Source organism: Aphis gossypii, chromosome 3 (genome assembly GCF_020184175.1).
Source record: "Aphis gossypii isolate Hap1 chromosome 3, ASM2018417v2, whole genome shotgun sequence".
In the NCBI taxonomy this organism is placed as follows: Eukaryota; Metazoa; Arthropoda; class Insecta; order Hemiptera; family Aphididae; genus Aphis; species Aphis gossypii.
This window is the reverse complement of record NC_065532.1, coordinates 54,885,655-54,901,614: the sequence shown is the minus strand read 5'-3', so window position 1 is coordinate 54,901,614 and position 15,960 is coordinate 54,885,655. Positions and strand designations below refer to the sequence as shown.

The 15,960-nt window shown below is 27.5% G+C and overlaps 3 protein-coding genes across 8 annotated transcripts; 1 reads left to right on the top strand and 2 right to left on the bottom strand.

Annotated features, from left to right (window-relative positions):
- Positions 1-6,960: 6,960 nt before the first annotated feature.
- LOC114126519 (NADPH:adrenodoxin oxidoreductase, mitochondrial) lies at positions 6,961-10,492 on the bottom strand. 5 transcript variants are annotated; one of them, XM_027990484.2, is made up of 10 exons: positions 9,772-10,492; positions 9,011-9,130; positions 8,735-8,953; positions 8,481-8,574; positions 8,359-8,420; positions 8,101-8,293; positions 7,862-8,026; positions 7,653-7,790; positions 7,425-7,592; positions 6,961-7,364 (listed from the first exon to the last, which is right to left on the bottom strand). In XM_027990484.2, exons 2-10 carry the CDS (start codon positions 9,128-9,130, stop codon positions 7,222-7,224), a joined length of 1,302 nt encoding a protein of 433 aa, XP_027846285.2. In that variant the 5' UTR covers positions 9,772-10,492; the 3' UTR covers positions 6,961-7,221. The 5 variants fall into 5 exon arrangements, with proteins under 5 accessions (XP_027846285.2, XP_027846283.2, XP_050059062.1 ...); XM_027990482.2 differs by having other exon boundaries at positions 8,359-8,574; XM_050203105.1 differs by having other exon boundaries at positions 8,359-8,574; positions 8,735-8,935.
- A 42-nt stretch (positions 10,493-10,534) lies between these two features.
- LOC114126518 (tyrosine-protein kinase Dnt-like) lies at positions 10,535-12,570 on the top strand. Its single transcript, XM_027990481.2, has one exon. The coding sequence runs from the start codon at positions 10,812-10,814 to the stop codon at positions 12,408-12,410; it is 1,599 nt and encodes a 532-aa protein (XP_027846282.2). The 5' UTR covers positions 10,535-10,811; the 3' UTR covers positions 12,411-12,570.
- LOC114126520 (uncharacterized) lies at positions 12,425-14,766 on the bottom strand. 2 transcript variants are annotated; one of them, XM_027990485.2, is made up of 6 exons: positions 14,589-14,766; positions 14,416-14,467; positions 14,227-14,344; positions 14,067-14,143; positions 12,830-13,097; positions 12,425-12,759 (listed from the first exon to the last, which is right to left on the bottom strand). In XM_027990485.2, exons 1-6 carry the CDS (start codon positions 14,645-14,647, stop codon positions 12,539-12,541), a joined length of 795 nt encoding a protein of 264 aa, XP_027846286.2. In that variant the 5' UTR covers positions 14,648-14,766; the 3' UTR covers positions 12,425-12,538. The 2 variants fall into 2 exon arrangements, with proteins under 2 accessions (XP_027846286.2, XP_027846287.1); XM_027990486.2 differs by having other exon boundaries at positions 14,416-14,510; positions 14,589-14,755.
- Positions 14,767-15,960: the final 1,194 nt, after the last annotated feature.

Genomic DNA, 15,960 nt, shown 5'->3' with positions numbered 1-15,960 from the left:
AACCATATAAAAAAATCGATTTGGTCTAAAACTGGTTTTGCGTAAAAAATCCCGTTTTACTGTCACTTTTTTTTATTTTTCTTGATTTTTTTGAAATCTGTTGGAAAATGTTTACTTTTGACCTGTATAATGCACCAAGGATATTCACTTTTCCATCGGAAACCACCCCCAAAGTTTGAAATTGAAGCATTATTTCGACTAGTTATGCTGTACACAGACACAAAAAAAACACATCATTGTAAAATCAATACATTCATCACTTCGTTCAGTATCTAAAATAGGCATATAGAAATATATAATAACTTAAAACGTAATCGAATTATCACCGACAAAAATTGTAACTTACCTAATTAATGATTATACTAAAATTAAATTATGAATATATCTGTTATTATATAACTGGTACTTAACCTATACAATTATTAATAGGTACTGTACCTATATCTTATCATTATTATCGACATTTTTCATAGATAAATCGTATACTCGTAACTTTTTTCTTTGGGTACTACAAGCATAGATATTAAAGAATGGATAGGCCATTTGTGCTTATCATACGGGCATTAATTAGAAATAATTTTGAGGTTATAGAGGTCTTAACAGAATTAGGATTAATTATTTAAAAATTATTTATATTATTATACAATAAACATATTACATTTTATAATAATAATATTTTAATAATTTATAAATTCCAATATCTACTAATTATCTATACATCCATCAATGATAATAATCACAAAATATAATATATGATAAGACCTCTGCTAGAGTGAGAGGCATTAATAAAATCTGTCTTTCTCTCTTCCCCATTCCGGCACACTTCCCTCTATACGATTAATATAGCGATGGCCTATCCATTCTTTAATATCTATGACTACAAGTTATAAAATTGGGAATGAAATTTAATAATTAGGTATTAGCTGTAAACAAACACTTTGTTAATTCACAAATAAATAAATTATGTACTATAGACAAAGGAATATCAACGCTTTTAAAAAATATAAGAAAAATCCTGCATTTTTATGCAAAACTGTTGTATTTCAAAAATGGAGAACTGTAAATACTTAAAATTTCCTGCAAATGTTTAGATAATCATTTTATATTATACATGGTATAATTTTCAAAATAATTTCACTCTTTTCGACGTTAAATCATGTGATATCAATTGGACAATTTGATATCGGTAAACGTTAAATTTAATAGAGAAATTTGAGATGTCTAATTACGAAACTGTGAAGTAAAGTTTGAAAAACATAGTGAACGCCATATTATCCAGTGTTCAATGATCTTTAATAATAATAATAATAATAATAATAATTGGTTATTCAATGAATAAAACGGGCAAATCGCCCAATAGTACAAGTAAGCAAATAAGTTATTACAATAAATTGATTCAGAAATCGTACAGTACTACAATAACATAATTTCATATTAATTATAAGCTAAAAATAAAACTATGACGAAAACGATTGCACAAATAAAATATTACATATTGTTAGTAAAGTAAGTTTTACGAATTGAGGCTAACAGAGTAAAGAAACAATCAATATTAGGTTCAAGTTTATTACACAGGGTCATGGCTCTAAGAATAGGGGAGTTTTTTTAAATAATTTGTGCTGTGTGATGGTAAGTAGAAAATGGGAGTAGTTCGATTATTATTTGCAGAGATATTGAATGAAATATGTTCTAATAGATAAGGCGCATCAATATAGTTATTGATTAGTTTATATAAAAAAGAAATATCAGCTAACTACCGTCTGTAGGCTAAAGAGGGAAGGTTAAAAAGTGATCTTAGTGATGTATAATCATGCTGGGTAATAGTTATGTTGAGTTTATATGCTGTGAACCTTTAAAATCGCTTCTGAACCCCTCAATAATCTCGATGTAGGAATTAGTATAGGGGCTCCAAATAGGAGATCCATACTCTAGGATGGATCTAACTACAGCTCAATAAAACAACTTAAGTGAATCTAAATTTTTAAAATCAGATGAGTGACGCATAACAAAGCCTAACGTACCTAGCGATTTTTTTATTATACATTATATATGTTCCTGAAATTTTAAATTATGGGATAAGATTATATCTAGGTCTTTGATAGATGAGATTGAATTAAGTTTAATATTGTTTATATAATAAGTAAAGTTAATATGCTCCCGAGACCTATAGAAACACATCGAGTAGCACTTATTAATGTTTAAGCTCATTCTCCAAACCTGGCACCAATTATACAAGGTATTTAATTCCTCTTGAAGATTTAAACAGTCACCAATTGAAGAAGTAAAAGAATCAATTTTTAGTTCATCAGCAAAAAATAAAAAGTGACATTTACTTAAAACTAATGATATACTGTTTATGAATAAATTAAATAGGATAGGAGATAAATGGCCACCTTGAGGAGTTCCTTATGGAACAGGTAATAAACTATTAATAATGCATTTAAAAGGTATACACTAATATTAATTATATTGAATAAATATTTTAGTAAATAAATACAAAAATGTGTTTACAGGGTTATCTCATTCCCAGTGGAGAAGCACCGGTCTTAGTCTAATATTTTATACAAGTTATATGGTTTTCGGAATTTGAGACTCATTATGTTTTGAGAGATTAACATTGGTGTGTTAATCTAGCCTTATCTCGTGTTTTCGAGAAAACTTAGTAATCTCGTCCTGGACGAGAGTTATCATAAAATCCCAGAGGATAATGACGTTACTATCGTAATGGCATGTTACTACGATAGACAGTAGGGAGAGCAATATTTTGGTAGCGTTGAATAATCTCAATATTACATTTTACTGGCACAACCCCACATTGTATTCTATAGGTCCATTTGGCTTAATTATCGCTACATACAATAAATATTTGCTTGTAAGCCGTAAGGTCTAGTTCGGAGTGTCTTCCTATCAGTTAATTAAGTTTCCTCAATTTATCAAATAGGTACTAGTAACTTTAATTGAAAACTCATTGGAGATTTAATTTTTAGACCTTAGGCTTCATATAAATTCAAAGAAAAATTATCTGCTTGGAATATACTTATATATTACAGTAAAAGTACAAATACTGGTAAAACCTATAGGGGCTAGGATATACAAAATAGTTTGGTCAAACCTCGAATGATTTTTGTAATTCGGACTTTTACAAACGAGATTCGGTAAATCTTAGGGTAAACAACCGTCAACTATCGTTGGTAAAAGTCCGAAATCTTTACTAATTATGTGATTTTTTTCTTTTTATTTTATACCTACTTGTATATACAAGTAATATAAAGTTAAATAATATTATTATTTAAGTAAAATTAGTCACTATATTAGGTACGTACCTATCTGTTAATATTAAGGCTATAAATATTTATTTAAAATTATGTGATTATTTTGCCATGTCAAAAAAACACAGTAGGTATGCTCAAAAAAGGTCTAACCATTTAATCTATGGTATTGTATTATATTGTACCTATCATAAAATATATCATAAATTTAATATCATACACTAAATTAAAAATAACTTTCATCACATATACCTAGTACATATAAATAGATACATTTTTAGTTAACTAATTGATTGTATGAGTTTGTACACGTACCTATCAAGATCTTCCATAATTATGATATTTATTAAAACCAAAATGGAAAATTATTTTAATTCTCAAAGTCGATCGCAATAAAATAATATGAATGTATGTACTTATCTGATATACTATTAAACTAATATTATAGTACCTAATAATATACTTCAATAATAATATTATTTAACTATATATTATTTTTATATAAGAGTATAAAACAAAAGAAAAAAATTATCACATACCTAATTGATAAAGATTTCGGACTTTTAGCAACGGTGCTTGTTTATTCTAAAATTAGGTTAAACTAACCTTAACCTAACTTACCAAATCTCGTTTGTAAAATCCCAAATTACAAAAATATTTTGGGGTTTGGCCAAACTATTTTATATATATATTAAATATGTATACCTAATGTAGCCTATAGGTATATTATAATATGTTGATAGTTGGTTATTAAAAACTGTAAGAAAATGTAAAAGATGGCAATGACAAAATAAAGAACAAAAATCATTATTAATGGTACCTATAACTTTTTCATACATTTTATTTAGTAATAATGGCTTAAGTTAATGAAAATAAAAAAATTTTTAAAAACCATAATACTTTTAGATATAAATATATTATAACTGTTTTCAGTTAAAATAAACATTCTGTATTAGATGGACCAAATTTCATTATTACGTACCTATAAGTAGTAAAATAATATTACCTAAGCATTTTTAAGCAATTTTTCTCTAAGATATAGACATTTTTATTCAATTGATAATATTATTGTTATTACTTTAATAAAAATAACACATACTTGGTTAAGTCATTAAGATTTTATATAACTACGATAAAAATATAAAATGTTATGGCCTTTACTCAGCTATACCTATCAGTTTTATTTTATTTCATTTGAGTGTATGGAAAACGTAAGTATTTATTAAATTATTAATATACCTACTTAATTAATTGCTCTGTGAAAATTATCGATATCTGCAATGTATAATAATTAAAAATAAGTTTATAAGTTTATAGTAAGTTACCTATAAAATAAGATTTATATATCCATAAAGATATCTACTAACACTGAATTAAACTAATAAAAATTTTAACTTTTACATTAATTCCAATTTCTTAATAAAAAATATAAAAACTAAAAGGTTTATAATATTAATTTAAGCTTATCTATTACTTTAATAAGTATTAATAATTAATTATTAATCTATGAAATAACTAGGTAGCTAAACTCGTGCACTCCGTAACCCGTTAAAAATCCTATTTCTTATATTATGTCTCAAACTGTGTGTTGAATTCGTTGGATTTCTGCAGCCTGTCTGTTACTTTGTCCTTTATGCATTCCTAAACAGCTGAACCAATTTCGACGAAACTTGTTACACAGATATATTAGACCTATGGGCAGAAGATAGGCAAAAGTTAAAAAGTAATAGGCCCAACCCTGGGAGGTGCTCAGACATTTTGAAATTTACGATGGAAATTTTTGTTTATAGATGGTTAGGCATGATGTTTCCATCATGGCAACAAAGGTCAGACACTAGACAGACGGATTATAATTATTGAAACTAATTATAGCAACCATCAATACACAAAAATTTCCATCGTAAATCTCAAAATGTCTGTCAAATTTATGCTCTATTTACCCTTTAAAATACGAATTTCAAAAAATCCTTTCTTAGTGCGCCTATACATAGTAATAAGTACATTTACTGGAAATTTTAAATAAATCGGTTCAGTAGTTTTGGCTGCACGTTGATCCCACCTTTCATTTTTGCATAAAGATTTTAATAAATTTATTTATTTATTTACTCTTTATAAACGCACTTAGTATATCTCTTACATTCTTAAAGGCTATATCATCAGATTATTGTATCATACCATGGTTGTTTGTAAAACAAAATAAATAATAATAATTATAAATTAAATTCTTCTTTGAGTAAATAACGGGGAAAAAAAGAAAAAGTTTAAAACTCAGACAAATAATATAAAATCGACTTTGTTAGAGTAGGAAGTTCTGAGTAAAAATTCTCATTTTTCCTTTATTAGATTCTTAGGGGAGTGATGAGTGTAGGTATACCTTTTGTACAATAATATAAATATACAAATCGTTGAAGGATAAATAACTGTGTACAACAGGCGAGTATCTAATATCGTAAAATTTGAACTCCGGGCAATCATAAATTCATAAAAAATTAATATTACATTTGGGTAAACTTTTTATTTTGATTAGAAGCAAAAAAAATAATAAAGAATCTTATATTACATTTTTAAATCTTAGATATAAAACGAAATTTTTAACTAATAAATAGTTTCAAGATTTTGACGATTTTTGTCAAAATTCCAAATTTAAACTTTATAAAAAAATATTATGACTATAAATTGTTGAGATTTTTTAATTGGTAAATAAAAGTTATTTAATAATAACCTCCAATAAATTTTAAGTATTTTGCCCAATAATTTTGTTTTTTATAAATAACTCAAAAGAATTCAGCTTTTTAAAAATTATATCATGTGTAGGAAATGTTAACGTAAATATTCTGTGGAAATTAAAAGTATTTAAGCATTTTAAGCTACCTATTTGTTTTAAATTTACACTAAAAAAAAAAAACAAAATCAACTTCGTATAAAACTTTTGTTTTGTAAAATTTCCCATCAAAAATATCATAAGCTTTTCTGCATTCAAATATTATGTATTAATCAACGCCCCCCTCCCCCATGAGTTTCCTTTTAAGTCTACTCTTTCATATTTTATTATTTGATTCAGCAATCGAGATAACTTCAACACTATAAATACACATTTGATGGAAAATAATGAAAGTTTTCATACTTTTCGTGCTTGCTGAAGTGTCCATTCAGCATTATCATAAAATTTTTACATGATTTCACTTGTAATGATGAATTTCAGCCACATTATTGCTTATTAAAAAATCATGCATAGTGAGTCAAGTTCACAACAAAAACAAAATAAAAAAATTGCTTAGAATCGTTTTTTTTTTTAATACAATGATATATCATTGAATTAAAATATAACACATTTATTAGGTACAAACTCGACACCTATACAGCAATATAAGTAGGTACTGACTTGCTCATCTTTTTCCCTACTAAATATTTTGCCTCCCTTTTACCCATATCATAAAGTACTTATTATATTAAACTCACTACTAATAACCACCCTAAAAATTGAAAATCTTAGTGTATATATAAGACAGAAAAAAATATACTTATCATTATAAAGTTAATACATTCTTTGCTCCACTCAAAATCTAAAATATTATTGTATTTTAGTATTTACGATGTCTTAAGATGATAAACTAAAGGTGTTATTTTATATTAAATTAAAATAATTGTCAGTTTTCAAGAAAATACACTAGGCCCTTAAATTAACAAATAATAAAACATTTTAAAAATATTTTATTTTTATAAATATTTAAAATTAAAAACAATATGAATATAGAGTAAAATTAGTAAAAAAAAATTGACTTAACTATGAATAGCAATTAAATGTATTTAAAATAAAATATTTATTGACATATTAAGTATCAATTATTATTTAACATTTCTTTTTTTTTTATTATTATTTTAAAGCATTTATAATATTTATTTATCTAAACATATATACTACAAACTAGCTTTTGATTTCAATAATTATAATTTAAGTATAATCTAGTATTCCTCCAATTTTTAACATTTCATCAACATCAACAATTTTTTCTCTTGGTTTACCATGTTTTATTCCTCTTTCAACTTCAACTTTGTCAATTCTCGTCCATCCATTCCAATCAACAGTAATTATGCCTACAAAAATATTTTTTTCTATTAATAATTATTATATTCTGGCTATATGATCATAAATACCTTTATCTTCCAATACTTTTGAAATGTAATTATATCCTGGCTTTCGTTCATTAAGCAAGCCTTTATCAAAATGTTGACCAATTAACGAAGCTGCTTGAAAAGCATTACTCATAGTAGACAATATCACTCCCACTGGTCCCGAAGACAACCAACCAACACTATAAACACCTTTGAAAGCAAATTATATTTTATTATATGTAATCAAAATATAAAAATGAATGACTATACCTATACTTTGAGGTACTGTTGAAGATATTTTATCAAAAGGTACATCAGGATCTGCTTGGATACTTCGATATCCGATACTACGAAAAGCTATTTCACATTTTAATGTATACTTTTCATCTGTAACCACAGCTTTTTCTCCTGTAAATATTGTTGTTTATCAAAAAGTATTAATGTAATAATGTTTATAAAATTACACAACAAATTTTTACCTTCTAAATGATTTACAGCCAGTTCAATTCCTTCAATTTTTTTTGTACCTAATATTGAAATAGGTGTTCGCAGAAACAATAAATCAAACAATTTATCTCGAACTTCTGTTTTTTGTGATGCATCATACATAAGTTGTACTAATCGTTTTTGAGGTCTTGGTAAATCTGTAATTGTATTTAACTATATAAAATTGGTGATTTTTAATTTATTTAAAAACAAACATATTTAAAATAATTACCACAAATGATTTTATCAATATCATTTATTTGCTCTTTAAAAAAACATGTGCTTACTCCAGGTAATTTCAACATTTCTCTAAACTCTTTAATAGTAAATGCTACTTGTAAAGGACCTCGACGACCTATAAGAGTGATTTTTTTCACTTTACTTTGTGTCAAAGTCTCTAAACTATACTCTGTGATATCCGTTTTCTGAAAAATATGATATTTAATTTCAATCATCGAAGGCTACAATTAAAAACATTAACTGTACCGACTCTCAGTTCATCAACAGGTGTTAATAATATTCTTGCAACATCCAAAGCAACATTTCCTTGTCCTACAATAACAGCATGTTCAACATCCAAATCTACTTTAATATTTTTATCTGCTGGCAAACCATTATACCACCCTATAAATTTTGTAGCTGATACAACATTGGATAAATTTTCACCAGGAATACTTAGTTTTTTGTCTTCGTCTGCTCCATAAGCCTAAAGAAATAATAAACATTAAGCATATAATAGATTTTGTTATTATTATTATTAGCATTATACATGTATACTCTCTAAGCCTTTTTCTATAAATTCTATCATAATATACATATTATTTACATTATTTTACTATCATATAATTTAAGATATCAAAACTTACTAATACTACGGCATTATAGGAATGTTTAAGTTGTGCCAAAGAAATATCACAGCCAAGTGAGACATTGCCTATAAATCGAACATTTTCATTTGATGCAGTTTTAGTAAATGTGTTTATAACATTTTTTACTTCTGGATGATCAGGAGCTACACCATAACGTACAAGACCAAACGGGACTGGCAATTTTTCATATATATCAATCTGACAACCAGGTATTTTCTAAAATGTAATGAATTTAATAAAATGTTTTAAATATTTAAAGGAGTTTAATATTACTTTTAGTAACTGTTGTGCACAATAAAACCCAGCAGGTCCAGCACCTACAATGCCTACATGAAATCCATTGACATGTTTTGAATATTTCCTTATTGCATGACTCAAGTAGCTCCATTGCATCTGTAAAACCAGTAAAAGTTTTTATTAGTGTTATATACTACTAATTAGTAATTTATACATCATATAATTGTTAAATTTAATTAGATTACTAATGAAATCATAAGAAAATTACATATTACTGTCTAATACAATTAAAATAAGTTAAAATTATTTTCAAGCATCACAAAATAAAATGTAATAATAAATAATAAATACTAAATATTTTATTTTGTAAATATAAATTACTTTTAAAATCGAATAGCCATACCAATATATAAAATAATATTAGATAGGTATTTACAAATTTAGAAAGTACAGCTTTCCATAAAATAAAAACTTAATAATTTTATCAATTTTAATATTATAATGGTTAAAAAAGGGCATGTTATGGCTCAGTGGAAGCATAAATTGCCTAACGGTGCGGATGTTAAGGAAGCAGTTCTATTGCTAGTCCTTGGACGAGTAATCTAATGTTATATAAACGTTAAGATAAACAAAATAGTGAGTAACTTCTTACTATTGAATTTTTTCAAGAACATCAAATGAAACCCAAAATATTATAGTTTTATAATATAAATGATTTTTAACAATTTAATTTTGTAACTGTAACAAACGAGGTAATAAAAATGATTGTATACAATATTAAAATAGTTTTTACTTACAATTCGTTGATTCCAAATTCTGTTAATATTAAATAGATTTAAAATTATTAAATTAACTATTAATGAAGATATTATAAGATATTAATTTTATTGAACTATTTGAAGGTTCTAATAAAAATTTAATTTATTTTTATTATTTTTTTACGTCAAATTTACTTTAATATAGAAGTGATAGTGAATAATTTTGACAGTGTAATAAACCTCCAGCCATCGTTATGAACATTAATTATAAATAAATACTGTATACGCGTACAAGCACAATATTATAAAAGCCGGCTTTCGTGTTTCCAGTTATTACTATCCAGTATTCTACTGTTTCTACTACTTTTTACTTCGATCTAGTCACTTCAGAATACCTCTAATATGATATATTATATTAAATACTATATGGTTAAATGATATAGTGTTACAGCCTACAGAAGTTAGAAATGAGGAATGAGGAAATAAAAAAAGGAAACAGAATAAATAATAAATTAATGGCTAATGAGCAGTATCTTGTGTCCACGACTACTCAAAATGTCGATGATAACGTTGAATTGATTATATCCTAATGATTGTCACTGAGATAAATAAGTATATTCTTATCACAGCCGCGTCCTGGATCATTAGGAAGATGTACATTGTAAGGTTAATTTTTTATCGAAAGTGGCCAGACTGTTTCAATGCTATCAATTGCTTCCTTGTTTTTGTTTACACTGAATTGTAATTTGTAAAGCAAGTAGCAACTCTATCGTCTCCATCAGTCATCACTATTCAGTATTCACTTCACACTTCACACTTGCGAATTGTCATAGTCGATGGTCGTGTTGGTCGGAACACTCGTAGCTGCATAGTGCATTTTAATAATTTGTATATTATTTTTATTTCATAAATATGATTTTGTTATTGATTTTTGTAATGTGAAAAACCGCAATGGGTCTGCTCACATGTCTTTGTGACATACTCGTTACGCCCAAACGAGGTAAACAGTTCACTATAGTTCCTAATGTCTTCTACACTTGTATGGTCTCCGTGACCGCTCAATAAACGAATCTAATAATATGGAATACCTATTGATATTACCACTGTTGCTGACAGTTGTCGATTGTGCACATTTTGATTTGTATTTCGATGCCAACGATGTGGAACCGTTGATGGGCTTGGCTGCTCGACTGTATTATATGCGTGGTGGTCAACTCAATGCCAATGCTGTACAATATGCTCTAGAAGTACCGTCGTTTGTCAACACTCTGAACTTTACATGGAACTCTAAGGGTACTCTGTTATATAAAATTTCTATACAGGCTGACAAGGATAGTGTGGTACCAAAACTCAGTATGGCTCAAGAGGGTACTGTGCCCGACATGCCATCTGTATTCTCCATATCTTTGCCATGTACAGTGAAGTCTGGCAATATTGACATTAGTCTATCAATTAAAATATCAGAAAATTGGCCAAATGATGTTACTGATGTCAACCTTGTATTTAAAAAATTTTGTTTGGATCAACATCCCAATGAAACAACAATTGTTCCTGAAACAGATTCTTCTGTGCCACCTTACTATGAACCATCATTTTTCTACCATATGATAGCTGCTGCGTCTTCATTAGTAGCACTAGCTGTAATTTGTTGTCTGGCCACTACTTACCACCGTGATAAAGCACGAGATCTCTTGATAATTAAAGGTTTTCAAAATAATGAAGTAAATATGTTTTTAAAATCTGCGCTAAATTCAAGCAACAAGTTCAATCAAAAATCACTCCCAGGTTCAAAAACCAAAGTAAAAGATTTACATGAATGCATCGTAGAACTAAGTGTCCAGAGGCAACGAGTTAGATTACAGAGCATTGAACTTGAAGGTACGTTTGGACGAGTTTACAAAGGTTTGTATACAGATGTAAATGGAAAAGATGAAGAAGTGTTTGTCAAGACTGTTACCGATCAAGCGAGTGCTGTACAAATATCTGTACTATTACATGAAGGATTGAGTATGTATGGACTTAATCATAAAAATATATTAACAATACAAGCTGTGTCTGTTGAACAACATGTAGAACCTTTTCTTTTGTATTCATACAACAATAATGAAAATTTAAAGAAATTTTTACAAAACTGTAAGACGTCTGAAAGTATTTCATACACATTAACTACTAGAGAAATAATTGACATGACATTACAAATAATAACTGGTATGCAATATTTGCATAAAAATAGACATCTGCACAAAGATGTTGCTGCAAGGAATTGTCTTGTTAACCAAGAATTGAAAATTCAAATAGCTGATAATGCTCTGTCAAGGGATCTATTTCCCAGTGACTATCATTGTCTAGGAGACAACAAAAATAGACCAATAAAATGGATGGCTGTTGAAAGTTTAGAACACAAGAAATTTAGTACTGCCTCTGACATTTGGTCGTTTGGAGTTCTGCTTTGGGAGCTCTTAACTTTATGCCAGCAACCATATGCTGACATTGATCCATTTGAAATGTCAGCTTACCTTCAAGATGGTTTTAGATTAACCCAGCCAGTCAACTGTCCTGATGAACTATTCACCGTGATGGCATGTTGCTGGGCACTAGCCCCTAATGAAAGGCCAACGTTTTCCCAACTATCTATATTTATGAATGAATTTAATAATCAACTTGTTAAATTTGTATAATATTTACCATTGACTTATTTTTGTATTGCAGTTGTGATAATTTTTTGTTTTATTTATTTTTATTTACTCTCAAATAAGAGCCTAATTGTACATAATATAACTTATTTCTAATGCTTTAAATTTTATTATTATTTATTAAACAGATTGTTTAATTGCATAATGGTGTCTCTTGGATTAATAACAGTATGTCCAATTACTCTTGGGTCATTGAAAATTTCGTGATCATTTCCTCCAACAAATGTTTTATCTCCGAAAAAATGTATATTCCCTTTAAACTCATCCTCAATATAACGTAGACAAAATCGTTTATCCCATCCTATAGGAAAACAGTCAAAACTTATTTGGCCACCTAAACAATAATAATTGTGTTACAAAACAAAATATGAAAAATGCTGCATAAGTATAAAGTGAATACTAACCAATACTGTAAGTTAAACCAATATCTGGTAAGTTTTCTTTAATGCTTTCAATGAATTTTTTTCTGATGTTATGAATTTTATCATATTCTTCAAAACCGTCTCGTTCAATTTTTGAGCAAGACCGACCAACAGGACTAATATTGATCATGCCAGTTCGAAATTCTACAAAATTGCCACGTTTTACTGGCAATTGTATTTTTGACATGTAATTCAATGCAAAGTTAATGAATGTTTGCAGTTTTTCTTCACCCAAATAATCAACAATTGTCTAATAAAAAACAAAAGATACCATTAAATACTATTACTCAAATATAAAAAAATTATTATTATTATTATTATTATTTTAATTATTAATTTTTAATACAACTTGGCAGTTATTATTTCGTATGGCGTATTAAGTCCGGGAGTAGGCCCGAAGGCCTAGTTCGTACGCCTATTTGGCAGAATTTCTAATGGGGCACTCGTAGGTTTCTGCCATGCCCCGGGGTGGGGGATGGCGGCACTTATTCTCCGGACACCGTGACTTGCCCGAAGAAAAATGCCACCCGGTGACCGCGGATCGAACCAGCGACGGCTGCGCCGCAACCGACGCCTTAGATCGCACGGCCACCTCGTCCCCCACTTATTATTTATTTTAATTTATGTTATAACAGTAAGAGCCATTAGTTACAATGTCTTAATTACTATTAACAGTTAATTAAAGTTTTTAAATTATTTATTTTATTTTATTTTTAATAAGTACATGCCTAGGCTATGGTACATTCATTTTATATATTTTCAAATATACTTAAAAAATTATTTTATAAACAACAATTTATTATTTTAAATTTCAAACACATTTTTTTTAATATTTAATAAAAATACTTGAGTAATTTACAGTTTATATTTGTAAAAATTTGAATACCTAAATTTTATTAAATTTTATAAAAAGTGTACTATTTGCCTTAGGTTAGGGTAAATAGTAAAAAATAATGAGTATATAAATAGTTAACACCTAATGGATTTTCATTTGAAAACATAAATCAAAATTATAAATTATTTATATGTCTACTGATCATTTTATATAATTATTAATTTAATCAGCTTATATTTATTTTAAACCTAATCTTTTATTATTATTTAATAATAATCTAATAAAAAAAAAATATATATAGGCCTTTATAACCTATAATAAAGAATTTATAAAATCAATGAATTAGTTTATAGGGTTATGATGTATCATAAGAGAGTAACATACTTGTCTTTTCAATTCTGTACCATTCTTGAAAGCAACCAGGCCATTTTCTGAAAATACATAGTCAAATTGGGCTGTGTCTAGATAGAAAAAAACAAGTTTATTTCTATAAGATTATTATTTAAAAACAGAACAGCAACAAAACAAAGAATTGCAGTCTTACGTTCTGGGCCTCCAAGTTGTTCATCTATTTTTGATATATCAGAACCACTCACTAACCCAATGAGTGATTTTTTCTTTAGCTTATCAATTAGGTACAACCTCACAGATGGGTCGATTGGCTATAAAACATTTTAAACATTAAAATGTATGACTATCTACACACATGAAGGATAATTTGTGGATAGCATACCTGCCTAGGATCTGTAACCGTTCCATCAACATCAAACAGACAAATCGTACTTCTGCTCATCGTTAGAAATTCAAAAATTTTATTACTAATCGCTTCTAACCACAAACACGTCACACAATCCTTTTATTATAGTAATAATATGAGTACACAAGGTTGAAGGTATAAATATTTACCTGTTAAGCACTAGTTTGATCGTCCCACTTAATAATCTACTGACAGTCATTGATGTCATTTCAATTATAATCTTATGATTCAAGAATTTTGGTAATTTATAATTTGTACAAAAATAATAACATTAATAACTAAACTAAAAATTACACATATTCAATATCACGTTACAACGCGGCGGTTTTATCACGAAATTGTTAATATATTTTTGTTATCAATAAAAACCGCATAGAAAGTCCAATAGAGTGCGCTAAATAACCCTCTTACCAGTTTTTACTTGAAAGTTGGCTAAAAATGCCGAAAAATTATGTATCTAAAACAGCTAAAACAATATTATTATTTTCAAAAGCATTAACAACCAGGAAGTTCTTAAGAGTGAGATTATATAATATTTATTTCAATTTAATACCTATATTTTTGAACCCTTCACCCTTGATTTTTCAATATTAATTAACGATTGTTGAGTACTAAGATGAACTGGACCGGTTACCTATAAGTTTATAACAATGGAGTAGGTATAATACACAAGGGCTTCCAGAAATTGAACCACAAAAATCATTTTTTTTTCAAAAAGGTATACTATAATTTAGCCGCACTAAAATTTTATATTTATATCAGATGCCTACCTATATAATAGACTATATTAGAAGTTATAAGAAGTGTATAAAAAACGGGTAATAGTGTGTACCGCTCTGCTCACTGCTGTACATTAGGTGCCGTGTGGATCACTATTATATATTATAGTAGTGTTAAATTTGAATCCAATATTCCAATGATAGTTATCATTGTATAAGGAACGATTCTGAACGAAGATGATTTGTCAGCCTAGGATATAATTTCCAGTGATTGGTGAAAAAGGTGGTTTATGGTTTAATTATTGTAAGCTAAACTTATGAAAAATCTTGTATTAAATTTTCAACTCTTAGCTACCTAACAAACATTTTTATGAATTATACCTATACAAAATAATTTGCAAATATTCATGGTTTTAACGAATTTTTGTCAATATTTAAACTTCAAATGCTAATTAAAAAAAATTGTGCCTATATATTCTTATAATTTTTAAATCATTATAAGAATAATTTATGAGAAACTTTGTATTAAATTTTCAAGTATTTTTATCGGACCAAAAAATTTTATCGATACTTCAAAACAAAATTTTCAGAAAAATTGAAAATTTCAGTTGTTTATAAATAGTTTAAAAAATATCAAAATATTTTGAAAATTAAATTATGTAAAAAAAATGCCAATCTTAATAACTGGTAAAATTTTCAAGTATCTACGACTTATACTTTTTGAATAATAACAAATATTAAAAATCGTTTGAGTATAAATCGTTATCGTTACGCGATTTCGTAAAAATTTAAAATTCAAACG